The sequence below is a fragment of the Diadema setosum genome, chromosome 4 (assembly GCF_964275005.1).
Source record: "Diadema setosum chromosome 4, eeDiaSeto1, whole genome shotgun sequence".
Lineage (NCBI taxonomy): Eukaryota > Metazoa > Echinodermata > Echinoidea > Diadematoida > Diadematidae > Diadema > Diadema setosum.
In genome coordinates this window covers 23,300,058-23,317,645 of record NC_092688.1, presented here as the reverse complement: position 1 = coordinate 23,317,645, position 17,588 = coordinate 23,300,058, and the positions used below count along the sequence as shown (strand labels likewise).

The 17,588-nt window shown below is 37.9% G+C and overlaps 1 protein-coding gene across 1 annotated transcript in view; it reads left to right on the top strand.

Moving 5' to 3' along the window:
• Positions 1–15,857, top strand: part of LOC140227718 (neuronal acetylcholine receptor subunit alpha-10-like) — a 39,055-nt gene extending 23,198 nt beyond the window's left edge. The window contains exons 3-7 of the mRNA XM_072308127.1: positions 8,093–8,137; positions 8,805–8,914; positions 12,604–12,817; positions 13,875–14,193; positions 15,331–15,857. Of these exons, the coding sequence (XP_072164228.1) occupies positions 8,093–8,137; positions 8,805–8,914; positions 12,604–12,817; positions 13,875–14,193; positions 15,331–15,857 (1,215 nt within the window). The remainder of the gene's footprint in view (positions 1–8,092; positions 8,138–8,804; positions 8,915–12,603; positions 12,818–13,874; positions 14,194–15,330) is intronic.
• Positions 15,858–17,588: the final 1,731 nt, after the last annotated feature.

Here is a 17,588-nt window from a genome sequence, read left to right as displayed (position 1 = left end):
TGTTCATTCAAATCCATATGCTACGTCATCTTGGAGCTCCACTGCTCCACAATTTGCTATTGATGATGCTTAATCGTCATACGTTACTGTCGTATACGCATTTAAATATTCGTATCAACTATGCGTATCATCGTGCAAAAGTATACGACTCCATGAGAACATACACTCCACACTATAGCCATGTCGTGCATGTAATCCATTCCAGCAACAAGAACGAAAAAAGTCTAACTCTCCATAGATCCACAATCCACTATACAAAAGTGCTTAATCCCATACGTTACTGTCACACCCATTCACACGCTAATCATCTCCGGGCCATTATACATTATACCATATACACATTTGCATATACACCGTTATCAAATACCCTTCTATATTATCATCGTGCAAAATCACACGACTCCACAAAAACATACACTCCACACAAGCCATACAATCGGTTGCAAAAGAGTCACTCTCCACAGCAGGCTCCTCTGCTCAAACATAATTCATATATATAGTATTGACATAAACGCATATTCATACATATTCATGAATTAAGCTCATAAATATTCATGTGCGAAGTCATCTTGGAGCTCCAGTTTCATAATGCTTATACGTTACTGTCATAGGCATTTGCATAATATCGTAATAACCTTTCGTATCAACGTGCAAAAGATACACGACTCTGCAACATACACTCCACACCAGCCATACAATCCGTTGCAAGAGTCACCCTTCACAGCTGCACAGCCCCTACATGATTAAAATCAATACGTCCATATTATATATTCATATAATCCATAACTAATCATTCATTTTTTTCATATTTCATACGTTCATATTTCCATACCTCATAAAACATAATTGTTTCCATATTTTCATAATTCATAGTTCTTTGTTCTTATTATCCATAATTCATATCTTCATAATCCATATTTCTATCATTCATATTTCTTCTGCTCTATTTATCCAAAACTAATATTTCCATCATTCATAATTCCATAATTCATATTTATTTTGCTTCTTCTAGTCATATTTCATATTTCCATTTATAATATTTCCTAATTCCATAATTCATACTTCCATATTCATTTTGTCTATGAAATATTAATATCATATTCTTTTGTTCTAAACAAAAGAATATTTGTATGACGCTAAAACACCCGTTTACTATACTCATACCTGTATTTTATTACACACTTTAAAGAAAAATAATCTTTTTAAAAAGATTCAATGCCTTACGTGTTTCGTATCTAGGTAGGCCAAATTATTTCACCGAAATTTGCAAGAGCATAAACTAAGACTCTGTTCAGATGCCCTTAAGAATGACTGTGGTTTCTACTAAAAACAAAAACAAAAACAAAAACCGTCACGCCGAAAACAAACGTTACGAATCAGTGCAAACCCCTATTTAATAGTGCGCCACCTTGCGACCAGTTTTGCTGTCCTTCGCCCTGACATTCAACATTCTCACGGAGAGCTGGTTCAAAACAAGACGAAACCGACAACGATTCTTTGATAATTTCCAACAGTCTAGAGTCATCCATTTCGCTCAACCTGACCTCACAGGGACTATCAATTCACATTTTACCCTCTTTCGCTTTTCCCAATGTTGGTCTTATTCATTGGTTTCTGTTTTGTTGTTGATGTTGTTGTTGCTGCTGCTGCTGCTGCTGTTGTTATTGTTTTCTCAATATGATGGGTCGTATGTTTCTCCTTTTATTTTGTCCTTTTTAGGGGGAGCAGTAAATCTGTAACACTGGGTATCGAGAACAAGTTTAGGCTGTGTACTGTTTGCAATGAATCCAGTTTTAAGAGATGATACGATATTTTGTACATTAATTTCAACCAATTTGATCCATCAAATCATTTCGTGAAATATAGCTCAATTGAAAGGAGCAAATAGTCTTGATATTGCACTTAGCTGTGTGCATTTCATAGCGAACAAAGGGTTGAATAGAACAAGTAATCATTATAGTATAAGTGCATGTATTGTGTGATAGTGGGGCTGGTGCCTCGGGAGGCCGCCTACCGCAGCTGTATTACTCAGACAGTGAGTTTATTGAGGGAAGAGTGATTCATTTTAGATCGGTAATGAACAAATTAAGCCTAAAATTGAGATCGTATCTACACTAGCTCGAGTATAACAGACCACCGTGGGGTAACGCTAATCACGAATGATTAACTGTTGCGGGAAAGTGCGTGATAATTATCGGTGCGTGCACACGCGGCCTTCATAGTGTAAATGAAGAAAGCACTTTAAAGAAGATGCCCAACCATCAATTTTCATTTAGTTAATTCGAACTACTTCTTTCAGTCCGAATATACTACATTTCATGCGAGCGTGGCTACGTAATGAGTAACACAACGACGTTTTTCAGTTATTTCTATCATTATCATTCAGAGCAAAGTGTCACGTGCTTACAAGGCTGCCATTATTATATCACTCTCAACCACAATACCTGGCAGGTCACTTATAGTTTAAAGCGATGATCCTGGTGGTTTCCAATCGGTAAACATGCATAAAAGGGATCCTATAGAAATTCCAGAGTTCGGTATGGAAATGTCAAAGAAGAAGCAAACACAAAAACACAACCTATGTTCATGGTTAGTATTCATTATCATCTAGATGAAATATTTAAACTGATATTTGTCTCATTTTCTTCTGACAATGTCTCTTACAATTTTATTAAGGTCCCAGTACATATCAATCTAACATTACAAGTCATAGTTAATGTTGTTTGTTCACCTTTCATAGCGCTTTATTAGAATTTTCGGTATAAATGTTTCGCTAGTATGCTTTGTTGTATATCACGCAATGTATTGTCTGCATCATTCATTTGCTGTAAAAAAGATATGTTATATATATATATCTTGTAGGTTATTTTTTCTTTTTGGTTTTCATTAGAACAAATTAAAATCGATTACAACAATCATTAATGATTACAAATCGCACAAATAAATTACCAGAGTAGAAAGGTACGTCAGCAAAAATATGATACCCTTCATTAATATCCCCCTTCCCCCCCCCCCCCCAGAAAAAGGCAATATAAATTGATGACTTAATATAAGTTTAATCAAGACAAAATCAAGTGATGTAGTAAATATTAGAAAATTTGAAAAAAAAAATCATGATAAAAATTGCTGGAATTATGAAGTAGTTTTCTAGCAATTAAATGATAACATTGATAGACACCAGCTGGTCATAAAAAAAAAATACATGTATAAAAGTTTCAATTACTACATCAAATAAACTGAATTACAATAACTAAGCATCAGTTGCATGACAAAATATGAAATATGATGTCTATACAATCAAGTACTGCTAAAATATACACATAGAGTGCAGTATCGTTACAAAAAGGGAACACTAAATCTCAACATATTATTTCATTTGAAACATAAAATAAAACAATTATATTTCAATAATCTTATGATATGTTGACTGTAAGAAAAAAAATATATGTATCGAATCGAATCAAGTGTGCAGGTAACCTACTTCTTTTCTTGGCTATCAAGTATTCTAGGTCCTGTTGCTTTTTTCACAAATACTTTAGATAAAGCATACATTTGCAAATATAAATATGATACTTCAAAAGTAAAAACAAATTTGGAATGAATCTATCGAACATTCTTTGCAAAATTAGTGACATTTATTTGAACATCATTTTGGGAAATTTTGGAAAGGATGGCTAGCAAAATAGGAATAACCTTTTCACACTCACAAAATAAGTGGACCATTGTTTCCTCACTTTTATCACAAAAAAAAAAAAGCACACACAATTAGGTGAATCTTTAGATCTAATCTTAAAAAGGAAATCAATAGCTTTATGCAAAATCTTGAAATAAAATGATCTCAATTTAGTATCAATAGTGCTATCATATGTGTTATGTTCTGTCGAACAATATTATTAAAAAAAAAAAAGATTTGAATTAAATTTACCTGACATTTTTGCCTTTTGTGTCCCTACGTAGCATCACTGGGGCTTCCACCTCGGAATTTAGAAACAAAATCTCATAATCGAAGCGTACAATGCCATAATTTGGACTTTTTTTAACACATTGGGATTTCCCATACGCTCTCGTGATTCACTACGCTCTCATTCATGAGTCCTTACAAATGACACAAGCACCACGCTGATGAGACAGGGGGAAAAAATTAAGTGAATCATAAAAAAAAATATCATAATGAAAACGTTATTTCATATGGAAACGAATCAAAATGGGCAGTTAATTTATATTTCAATCCCATGTAAAAACGTGCACCAACAGAAGCATAATTTAACTGCGACTTCAAATCTATCTTGGCCCACTTTTTTTTCTCTTCCTTCAATGTCCTTAATGAAATGTCCATCCTTTGTACCATTACACAGGTATAATATACAAAAATAAAAAAAATATATAAAACTATAAAAAACGGCGAGCCAGAGATGGACTATCATAATATGATATTGGATATTATCCAATTATCGAGTAAGGATTTCACTTCCCAAATTGGTCTCTCTTCGTTCTTTTTAAAAACTAAAACACCGTCTTTACACTCAATTTAATTACACTTTCACCTGCTTCACATTTCAAGCCAGCCTGTCAAAGATATACATAGGCGTATTTCAATTTTGCAGGAGGGTCATAGCTAGCGCGAAGGGACAATGACGTTCTCATTACGGCTTAGACGTAGTTTTTTCCTCATTGAGATATTAGAGCATGACCCAATTACATTAATGTGGTGATCTAAATAATTGATGGCCAGCTTAAACGTATTCTAATGCTTAGATCGATCGGGCCCTGGCCCCGGGTTACCGTGGACAAGAGGCTTATTAACGTCCGCTCGAAATACCTGGAGTATACGAACCAATTAAGCGCTTACAGTATTCCGTTAGCTGTGATTATGAAAGGGAGGAGGGCAATTGTGAAGCAGTAACAGAAAATTGATAATGATGGGTCAGATTCCTTCTTTTGAGTAGGGGGAGGGGTGGTAAAGTTAGGCATTGGTCATGAATACAACATTGGTTAGCAACAAGATTGTCCCATGATAGTGCTATGCACATACTACACATGGTACACTGGGTGATTTCAAGTTCGGTGCTAATGCTTGTGCTAGTGCTAGCCCCCAAATAACAGCGCTAAATCGACCTCCTACACATGGATACCGATCAAAATTATCAATCACCAGCACTACGTGTTGGAATCGCAGCACCGCGAGCTCCGCGGGGATTGCGCGACGAAAAGTGTTGGCACTTAGTTAAAATCAAATACAACAAGATTTCACCATGACTGCTTAGTTTTAGACACGTAACGAGGAAGACTGAATTAAAATGCCACAAATTTTACCCCTTCTTGAAAACACAATTACCTTTATTTTCCTCCCAGGCTCAGATTTCTATGGCATTGTCTGTAGTGTTTGTGTTCTTCAGGCACTACGTGGGGGACCATTGCATTAGCATAGACTTTGCACGTAAAACGTACATCTCTTATGGAAGTGAATACGGGTCTCGCACGGCAACGCTAACACCAGCACCGAACTTGAAATGAAGAAAATGATAATCCCTAGGGGCTAGTGTTAGTCAATGGGGAAAAAGCACGTAAATCGCTAACACAGACGGTGGAGCTCGGTTCAGCAGACAACATCCAACACCGAGCCCAGCACCAGCAACTGGATTTATACGTCATAATTTTTGAAGTCAACTCCCAACACCGACGTGATTTCAAGTTCGGTTTTATCGCCGGTGCTAGTGCTGAAATAGCACTATAGCACTAGCACTAGCACCGAACTTGAAATCACCCACTCTAATTTTACGGAACATCAAGCTTGATTGTTTTATTTTATGTTGGTGATGTTCATATGAGAACATAAAAGCTAGCAAGCGAGTTAAAATTAGTAGACGATAAAAACAAGAAAAATAACTCCTATAGATTCTAAGATGATAAAACGCAACTTTTTTAGGGTGTCAGTCCAAAGAAGCAATTTTAATCGTAATTGCATGAATATTTCGACATCTATAAAATCAGTCATTTTTATCACATTTTAGTATGTGTAATTATTTTTTCGTAAAATGATATTTACCATGGCAAGGGGGAGAAGACGTCAGAGGATATGACTAGGGTTCTACTGCAATGACACAAGTAATTACAAATCTATAAATTTAGTCACTATCATCACATTTTAGTATTTGATAATTCAAAACATGTATTTTAACAAAAAGGAAGATTCGTTGCCATGTCCACGATGGCAAAGGGAGAAGACATCACGGGCTCAATATCTAAATCTAGCCAGAATATATCATTCAGCATGTGTGCTAACTTTGGTGCTTTTAGGTAAACATGAACAGTTGGTCTGATATTTTATCTTTTACTATGCCGCTGGACTGTGTGGCCAGTGTATTTGGATTTAAATCTATTCAGTGAATGTTAGCATAACGAACTACACACTTTCGTTATTTTGTTGTTGTTGTTGTTGTTTTTGTTGTTGTTGTTGTTGTGGGAATATTAGGGAGCTTTACATTTTCGCGACGGGAACGTTCAGAGGAAAAAAAAAAAAAAAAAAAAAAAAAAAAAAAAAAAAAAAAACCTGTTCTGAGTTATCGCTTGTCAAAACCGATCTATAATAGCTTGCGTCGTCTGAATTTTCATTACGCGTTGTGGGCTAGTTTTACGTCCGCTCAATTCACGACGAAGAGAGCTATTCTATGCACTGATCGTAATGGGGGCGCCATTTTACTTCATATAGGTAGCGTTCTCGCGTAATCTAAAGCTACTCTTCAGAGGGGAACGTCCAACGCAATCGTCGTCTCAAACGTCCTCGTCACAAATCTAAAGCTCCCTATTGCGGACTTTTTGTACGAATTGACAATACCACCTTTACTGAAGGATGGACACGTCAAAGTGCTCGAGTTGTCAATCTCTCAAAGAATGTTTTGATTCCACTCGAGAGGTCGAGGAGCTGAGTGAATGTTGCGAGAGATTACATGACGTCACAGACCAGACGACCATTCGAGATAAAGGACATCAGTTTATACCAGAGTGGACATGTGCAATAATGTGATGCGAGCGCACAGATTAGAAATGCATCATCTTTATAAGTAGCAATCCACCTCGTCCTCGTTTAAATCGAAAGTCCGTATATTCACCATAAATTGTATAATGCGATGGCATTTTGCTTTAGCTTTATCAGTCGACATCTACATTATGTGATAATGAGCATCGTTTGTTGTCGAAATAATCCCAATACGTAGATATAATCAACATTTCTTCTCGGTCAATTTTTGAGCGTCGTTTTTTGAGCGTCTCTTTATTGACAGTGATTTGCTGCATACATTTCTGTCTGTCTTTGCCTCTGTTCAAACATTTACCTTCAAGATACGTATCGATCTTGGGAACAATCTCCCTATGCATATGACCATCCATCTAACTCATTACGTATTTTCTCTTTTAAATCAACTCTGACTCTTTTATTACCTTAAAAATAGTCATTACTGGGCCCAACCGGTGATGAGAATTCCACCGTCTCAAGTAAAGAACAAATATTCCCTCTGGGAAGCAAAAAAAAAAAGTGCAGATATTTGTTTTGAGTTTGCGATGCATGACATAACTGATGGGCAGTACAAATTATTACACGCAACCATCACTGACAACCTTTTTGTCAATGTCAACAATACTGAGTGAAGTGTAATTTTAGCTGAGTGATGTGAGCGTGCATCATTTTCAATTTATGGTAACTTAACGTGCGTGCAGAGTTTGCGCTTTTAGGGAGAGCCTTTTATACCTGGCTTCTTCATAACAGTCATTGTGTTATTTTGAACATTATGAGTATCGGATTTGTATCTTTTTTTATTATTTTTTTTTTGATGAAGAGTATTGTTGACTCAAATGGCATCAGACAAGGGTTTCCTGATGTTGTTTTGTAAGTGATTTTTGAAGCTTTTAGGAAAGTTGACATCATGGAACGTACCTTAAAATATTATCCATGCAATTCTTTACCGTCGTGTTAATATCTATAACAGAACAAAATACTTTTATAAGTTTAGACGACTGAAAAAAAAAGCACCTAAGGTATTCTATCCCGTTTAAAATTGCATAATCTTCTCTTGTAACCTTTTTCTTCATATTTCAGAACGAAAAGGAGCAGCAGATAACAATCAATGGATGGAGGCGCATGGTAATTACCTATTTGTGCTTTCAGAAACAATAACCACTCAAAACAAAGGTAATGAGATTCCGTGAAAGACGTTACCTGTTCACGTCTAGATTAAAACTCTTCAGACGCAGAAGATTAAGATAAGTTTGGGGAGTTACCCAAGACAATCGGTTTAAAGAATTCAAGCAGCAGTCAAATCCTACGAAAAATGTTTTCGTCATTTCTAAGATCTCAGATATTTGATATCTGTACTTTTCTGTTTTGATACCTGCTGGCTTGTTTAGCTGTACCGTCTAACTGGACCTTCTTCACATACATACTTTATTAAAGTTCCGCGGAGTCCCTAAAGCTGAAAGGTCCGGACATTCGTCGGTATTCTATCTTATCATTCTTTACTTTTTTATTATTGTTTATTCTTATTTACTTATTCTACGTTACGCACCATCAACTAACCAGGCATATATTAATGATCAATTTTAATAATACATGTAGTTCACTATGTGTCTTCCGTAGAATGCGGAAATAGATAAACGAAAAATTAATTATCAATCCATTAATCAATTAATCAATTAATGGGTCAGTGAAGATTTAACGATATTTTTGTCTCCGTATATATTCATCTCATATCTCTCTCTCTCTCTCTCCATCTACCTATCTTTCTATTCAATTCTCTTTCTTTCTCCTCCAGAGTTGGCTGGACCACTTCCTGAAGTGGGACAAGGAAGATTACGGCGGTATCGACACCCTGGAGGTCTCTCCTGTCAGCATCTGGCTACCGGACGTGAAGCTGTTAGAAAAGTAGGTTTGTTTATTACTTGTTTGTTTGTTTATTTGTTTGTTTGTTTGTTTGTTTTTTGTTCGTTTGTTTGAATCAGAATACTACGCTTATCCTTTTTCGTCATTTTCAGCTTCATCAACAGCGCGTCAAAGATGATTGTCATCGTCATTACAAGTGCATTTAGCGACATCTTTATCGTAAGAGCAAAAAAAAAAAAAAAAAAAAAAAAAAAAAACTTCTACAGTTTGCCGCTCATTCCGCAGGACTATCTGTAACGTACCGCAACAGCAAACGGTGCCAACATCGGAGTGGCCAATTTCTAATACTGCATGGCTTGACATTATTCCGTATATTCGTCTACTTAAGTGAGATAAAATATGATATCCGTGTACAGCGAGATATATCGAGGGTTGTAGAGGAGCACGTACCGAGTTGGCCTTGAAATCAGTGTTTCGATAAAACCACCCTCAGAGTTTTCATTACAACGTTGACCACACGTGTTTTATTTACCGCTTTCCAATTGTGATAACGTTTTACGAATTCGATGGTGATAAAGAAGAAAGATATGAAAGTACTAAAAAAACATTGTTGTTCCTTTCATTTGTTGCAAAAAAAAAGCGTCTAATGCGGTGCATCATTGATTGACATCAAAAGGTCGAAAATAGTCATCTAAAAACGCACAGAACGTGTCAAATACTTTGACAGATTTCATATCGCATCTTCTGATTATTATGCTTTCTCGTGTATTTCACAATTCGCCACGCACTAATCCTTATAGCATGCAGCGGGTATTGCGTAATTATTCAAATTCATGAAATTCTTCCATCTAGATGTTTTCATTGCAACTGATTGACAAATTGCCCTACATTGACGTAAATAATTACGTCGGTGTAAATATTTACTTCGATGTAGGGCAAGTTATCACACAGCACAAAGCTTATTGTATTTTGTCGGAGATAAATCTTTCTAATAATGTCAAAATGATACAAAGTTGAGAAGAACGAGGCGTTGAGGTGTTACGTTTGGATGGTGTAGTTATTAAGTGTTGAGCTCTGCTTTACCCCCATATTAGCCTGTCAGACGTCATAATAGCCCTTTCAGATTGCATATTGTAGCAATTATTTTCTTTTGCCTTCTTCTTCACTTTACTTCGTACGTTGGAGGTTGGAGAGCTATTCCACCTCCCTGGTTCGAAAAGGTGCCTTAATTTATCTGACAGACGCCGTAATGCATCATAAGCTGCCTCCTTTTCTATCGAGAGAATGATCCACCGACAACATGGGTAGAAAGCTGACAGTTCCAATAGTCGAGAGTGGTGTGGACAAGGAAAGTAGTAGGGATGAAAAGAGACTTGGTTTGTGTTTCAGCTACAGACCAAATGCGATGCATCTTCATGCGCATGATTCCAAGATGACAAAATTATCATGATCATAAATAAAGACCGCATAAATGCCTAAAATGTTGAAGATTTATGTTTAACAGCCAATCAGTGTATTTGATTGTGTTGGCAAAGACAGTATTCATTTTGATTTAAATTGTTATGTTATGTTATTTAAAGTGTGGTATAATCATAATCCCCTCGATTGCCCCAGTTTAAACTGCTGTCGACGTTAACTAATGGCGAAAGGACTTTGAAGGAGATTTCGGAATCCCTGGCTGAGCGCGTCTATCATCCATGTACGAGACTTTTCCAACTTTAACTTGTTTAGTGTTCATTCCTACTTGTAGAGTCAATGCATATCTGAAGATCATAATATAGCCCTGCAGTTCTCGAATCTTGCCTTATCCTCGGATTACCTTTCAAACGATTCTTGGGCTGGTGTCGTTGTAGCCACTTCCGTCTGAGGAGTGCAGGCAGAGCTCACTGTGTTAGCCTTCCTCCGTTCGTCGCCCAAAGTTTGGACCGAAGTTACCATCTTTACTGTTGAAAAGTACGTGTGAAACTCAGACCCGTGTTTTCCACATGAAATATGAGTTCACTCCTATTTAAAAACCTGATGATTGTTAGCGCTGATTGTTGATTAAGTCCACAGGTCTTCCTAAATCAATATTGATTGATTTCTTTGGTGTTATGTGTACCAAAGCTCTCACCTAGGTTATCTTCGGCCATTTCTGTTCTACACTGTTTTCGGAACTAGTGCTGCACCGCTAATGGGATGATATTGCACCTCGTTAAATGTTACCACGCAAGAATGAAACAGAAAAACAAGTTGGGAGAACAACATTATGACTGTTTCATGGTATTACAACCCCTCCCCCCCCCCCCCAATAAAAAAGCACGACCATCATCAAATTACATTGTCGAAATTGGGTGTTGGGTTAGAAGAAGAAAAAATCCACAATCCCGTTTAGTCTGAAATAATGTGTTTTGCTGATTAGGACATATTAATGTAAGTGCTGCGAAGGAAAAACATGAACATTCATACAGCGGCGTTTTTGTTGCTAATCACTTTCATGAAACTCTAATACAGTAGCCATATACTCACAATGAAGAGCGCGCGCCTATATCAACAGACAATGGAAGTTCGACCTACATTTTATCTGTTAGCGTGCTGTGTCCTGAATATCAATGTAATAAACTAATGCAAAGCATGTGCCTGATGGGTAGAAATCAGCTGCTAAGTGGGGTAATAGCGTGACTCACTAAAAATATCTTGGACCTTGAGCCAGATGCGGACAAAAATGTGTCATGTATTACCATACTTTATTTCCTGCTCACTTTATTATGTAGGCCCTACACCACATTGCCCAGGGTTTTGACCTGTTATCTCATATTCAGACACTCGGCCGAAGTGTATGATCTGCTGATTGTTTTGTTTTGTTGATTAGAATGCACTTATCGAGGAAACGAGGTTGATGATTTCCAGTCCTGCGTGAACAATGCTAAAATCATCAAATATGCATTAATGATCGGTAATCTCCAGAAACACATTTATATCAATAGTGATAGACAGATACGACGGGTAAATACAAAAGGTGGGACCGGCATGGCTGTCAGGCTGTTACAAGTCAGTGTATCTGCTGTTACAAGTCAGTGATCTACCAAGCGGTTATGAACGATTGCCTGCCGGCAAACTTTTACCTTTACCTCTTTCGATCATTTTGTCACGAAACTTCTACAGGTGGTATGCAGAAAAACCCTTGGACTACACAATCGTGTCGAAACAGAAATTACTGATTTTGACCAGTGTTGACAATCTGATTTCAAAAAAGATTTTTTTTTTTTCGACTCAGCTGTTTCCGACTCTGGACTCATTTTTTTTTTCTCTTCACCCATTTTCATATCACACAACATGTGCCTTCATATTAAATCTTCATCCTTGTGTCGTTAGCGTTTCTTAAGAAGAAAGTGTTAAAATCTCATTGTTTGAATATCTCCAAAACATGCTGACAGAACAGCAAAAAGGAATTAATTACAGACGTCATGTGAACCAGTTTCGTGTGAAGAAAAAAAAATACCTTGCAATGTCCTGCTAAACTGTTATGAGACGAAATAACCCAGCCTCACCCACTCGTGTCTCAGTTTTGCTATGAAATGACCTCGTGACGAGTACCCACTTCTAACGCGTTGTTAAGATGTGATGACCTATCCCACTGAAGTATCGCCGAGTAGATGTGGAACGACAGTATGTTTGTCCAGTGGTATCGTTTTCACTCCTACAGTCATTTCCTTCTACACTTCATTTCCATCTCATACTCCCACTCCCAGCATCGATAAGGACTTTCAGAGCGAGGACGCGGTCAATGCCATCGTCCAGTCGGACGGCATGGTGGAGTGGTACACGCCCATGGTGATCAGCAGCTCGTGTAAGATCAACGTGCGCTACTTTCCGTTCGACACCCAGACGTGTGTGCTGACCTTCGGCTCGTGGGCCTATGACACCATGTCACTGGACCTCAACTACTCCGATGACGCCACACAGGTATCACTCGTAGCTGATGAACTTTTCCGATAATAATATGAACAACTCATACTCAGTTAACTGCCCATCAACGCACGTTATTTGTCGGATAAGTGAGATACAATATTGCCGGATAAGGCAATTGCCGGGTATAATATTACCGGATAAGTGAGATACGCATCACCCAGGTATCACTCGTAGCTGATAAAGTTTTCCCGTGATACCTGTATAGTCCAACCTCAGTTATCTGCCCATGTGGATAAGTGATAATTTCAGGATAAGTGAGATATGCTCAAGCACAACACTTTCATGCAAATTGAGCTGGGGTAAACGTAAGGCATTGTTTATTTGTTATTAGCAACGATGATTTGCATGATATTTGCATGTTTAACAAGTCAAATAAAGTGGAAACGAAGTGGAATGTGAGTAGATGTACACCTTTCTGCTGGTCTTTTTGTTCCTTTCAAAGGTATTTTGGTTGGTATGGATTTACGCGGTCTCAAGGTATTCAACATCTATATTCCGAATCTCTTAATTCAATGACTTTATAAGGGAACCGTTGCTTTCTTTTTCGCACTGAAAATGCAAACACCAGAACTTGCCTGTTCCTGTCCGGATAATAGAGAAATCCACAAAAGTGATAACTGAGGTCGATTTGTATTAAAAAAAGACTGCTCAGCAGGGGTGAAGTACTTAATATTCCTATAGTGTGAAATATTCTAGAATGGATTCACTGTGACACAAAGTTACTGTTTATCATTAATAAGGGTAAAGTGGGTTTGTTTGTTTTTTTAGATGCTGAAACATGATTCTGAAAGGTGAACTAAGTCGCTGAGTACACCCTACATATCATGATTTATTAAGTCTTACAAGATGGAAATGTGGTATGTATTAAAGCCAAAAAGATTTAACTGGAGATCATAAGAATGTGAATGCAATATCGAGACGTATGCTGCCAATGAAGCCGAGTGGCCCCTTACAAAAGAGTGACAGAAGATGTACACTTCATTTTAATTGTCATGTTAACATCAATACAGCAAAGCGGGACTTGAATCTTGCGTTTATTCCATCAATTCAGAACGTTTTTCTCAACAACGGCGTCTGGGATTTGCGCACGATCATGGTAGAACGTGAGCTCCGGTTTTTCTCCTGCTGTGAGCACCCTTTCAGCTACGTCGTGGTGAGGCTCGTTCTCCAGCGCCGCTACGAGTTCTACGTCTTCAATATGGTGGCGCCCTGCATCATGTTGTCGGCCATCAACGCCTTAGTGTTCCTGGTCCCGCCCGAGTCGGGCGAGAAGATCTCGTTCTCCGTGGCGAACCTGCTCGCATCGATTCTCTTCCAGCAGCTCATCGGCGAGCTAATGCCGCCCCTGGGGGACGAGATCCCCCTCCTAGGTGAGCTCCAGGCGGGCAAAAACAGTTCATCCTTTTACCTCTTTACCAAAGGGACGACCCTTACCAACATAATCACCTCCCTTACGTTCTAGCTTTATTTCTTCCAAAGAAAAACAACGACAACAAGGTGATATTCCACCTTTCCCATGAAGAGAATAATGTAAATTGTTCAATCTTTTTTTCTGCTTTTTGATTTAAGTGTGTATATAGTATCAAGAATATAGACGAATATTTTTTACAAATGTAAAGTAATATTTTTTAGAATCATTTGGATTAGGCATTGTTAGGAATTGTTTATTCCCTTGAAATCAAAATTAATGGAAGTATGATATCATGCAAAATTCATGAAGTGTACTAGTCAACAAAGATATGTTTGTTATAAAACGTCTCATTCCGTAACTTCAGTAGTATTCATTTATTTAAAAGGCCATTATCATGGTTGTTCAATGTACACCAACAATGTCATTGATATGTTTTCAGTGTAATATTCAAGGTGTGATGTTTCGATTCTGCTGGATAATAAACCGGGAATTTGTCCGAAACAGAAGAAAGTAATTGCCAAAAGAGTCAGTTTAAACGACCGCTGTCCATTTTACTTTTCGTGATGTCCAGAGCATTTCAAATGTGAAATAATTGTAGGTGCCATGTACAATGTTTGTCACTTGACGGTCATTTTACTGTTGCAAATGGTAATACATATGAATTGCTTTTCAAGCCCTCTACTCTTCATCCACTAGTTTTGCAAGATCTGCAGATTTTATGGTAAGCCACGAGAAGTGTCTTGCAAAAGTACAAACAGTTCTTGAATAATTATTTCATCTGAAATAAATGGTGTTGCCTAAAATTGGTAACTGGTAGCATGCTGGTAGCGTAATCATGGTCATGATGAAAAGCACCATGATATTATGTTCGTTTATGTTGATATGACTCCTGATATGACTAACCTACTAACAAAAAAAAAATGTACACACAAATGACGAACATACATTATTTTTGTCTAACCTCACGCAGTGATGAAAGTTTTGGCATGACACTTTTTGAATGGTGACTTTACCAAGTGACATGCTTACATTTGATTGTGATGTTTGCGTGCTTTACATTGATTTGCCTTGCGGTCTTCTTTGTGTCATACTCCAGGCATGTTCTTCCTTTTCATGGTCCTGATGAGTTGTCTTGCACTGGGAGCCAGCGTCATGATACTGCGCTTATACCATCGCCTGGGCGACGAGCCCGTACCATCGTGGCTGAGACACGTCTTTCTCCGAGGGGGTCTCCTTCCTTACTCCATAAAGCGGGCCAGGGCGGCGTTCACCAGACAACAGAGCAAAAAGTCGTCCTGCCAGAATCGGGAAGGTACCTACCGACGCACCAGCAATTGCAGCGTGTCGCTGGTGAAAGAAGGCAAGAACGACGTGCATCTCAGTCTCACGGAGAACGTCCCCGCCTCCATACACGACAAGTCCGACAAGAACGCCCCCTGCAAGCTCTACGCGGACTTCGACGAGGACTTCGATGACGAGACGACGATGATGAAGCGCGAGTTGATCCGCGAGGAATGGAAGACTGTTGCTAGGAAACTGGACAAGACGCTTGGAGCTTGTGTTGCTGTCTCAACCTTAATCGTTATTTTCGTCATAGTGCTTTATTTCGTCTTCAGAGGATGAGGGAGAGAAGAATGACGCAAGAATGTCGTCATCACCATGTGCTCATCTTTTGCCTTACCATTGGCCTGTTTCTAATAACAAGGACTCCGCACAGAAGAATATGATTTCGCCCATGTACAAAGTACAATGTACCAAGTTTTCTGACCTTTAACGACTTTTTGAATTAGAATATTTCATGCATAGACTTCACAAAATAAATTCTTCTGACTGAGTACGCTTTAGCATTACTTGCTTGACAATAGAGAACCATACTGGATTTCCAAGTCTGTTTAGAACTTGTCATTGTCCTGCTTTTGGAAGTCGTCAGTAGTCTGACAAGAAAACCAGTCTTAACGATTAATGGCTGCAGATTTAACTATCTACCGCGTGATCCCTACTAGTCCACTTTCACTGGTCATGGTACATCAGAAAGTAAAAAAACGATCTTTCATTGATGAATTGTGTGTATGTGTGTATATATGAAATCATCTTGTTACTATTTTACAAGGACTTCGCTCATTTGACATGCTTGAGGTGTGGAACGGACCAGTTCTGTAATGCATTCAGATTCTATAAATACTTTGGTCACAAACGTTGCCCTTAACAATCACAAAGCGTACCGGAGGCTTGCTCTTCCTATACAGGAACAACTAACGTGAATTCCTGCCTATGGTACGTAATGGGAGGGAACAGGTGAATGAAATGTTTCGTTACTGGGCTGTTGGAAAAGAAACATTCCATAAACATGATAAATCGTAATACATTAACAGAAGCGGTCAATTTCACAAACACACACACAAGCATGTCGCATAAACAATAAGCGCCTAACCGATGTGCTAACATTCGCTTTTCTCTATACCTTAATTTATGTAGATACTAGTTGACCATCACTTTTTATTCGCAATTGCAAGGATAGTTTAAATTCCTTCGTCGTCATTTGAGACGTCAATAGCGTGTTAGCGGTAGTGGTATTAAAATTACGAATGCAAACATGTATCATTTTACTAGCAACGACAGTTCAAGAGTGTTTACTATGTGGAAGTAAGTTCGATGTCTACCTTTTCAGTATGATGATTGAAAATATTGATATCGACAAGAGTTATTTATCATCGAAAATGCGAGTAACTCCAGTTACAAACACATAAGAATAATCATGTTATCTACCATTTCCATCGGAACTACCGAATTTTAAAACTCTTTTACTGTCTACGAGATCATGGAGGTTATGGATTTTAATGTGATACATCCGCATGAAACAGGAACCAGCAGGTAAGTTCCAGTGAATTGTACAGTGTTTATCAATACGTCCTACTTTTTAATTTATCAGAGTGACACCGTGAAAATAACTATGGCATATGGCTCTCTGAAACGGTTCGAATTTAATACACTTTTGAGTTGAATAATTTCCTTCTCTTATTCATTGTTTATGAATATAATTATAAAGAAACATTAACACTGAAAAAAAAAAACATCGATCGTGATGCCTTTCTTTGGATGCTTTTTCCTGCATTTGACTTCATTTCCTTGAAAGAGTGTCGAAGATTTGCATTGATACCTCCTTGTCTCGTATGATATATTTTGCGAGGCCTTATGTCATTTGTTTGGCAGTAGGGGAGTCTGATTTTCGCGTATAGCCACCAAGTAACGCAGTGTTTATCACACCGGTTGTTAAAGGGACTGTACAGTACTGGTTGAGGTGGGGATTCATGTTTTGAACATTCCTAAGTGAGATAATGACAAACCTCTTATGAA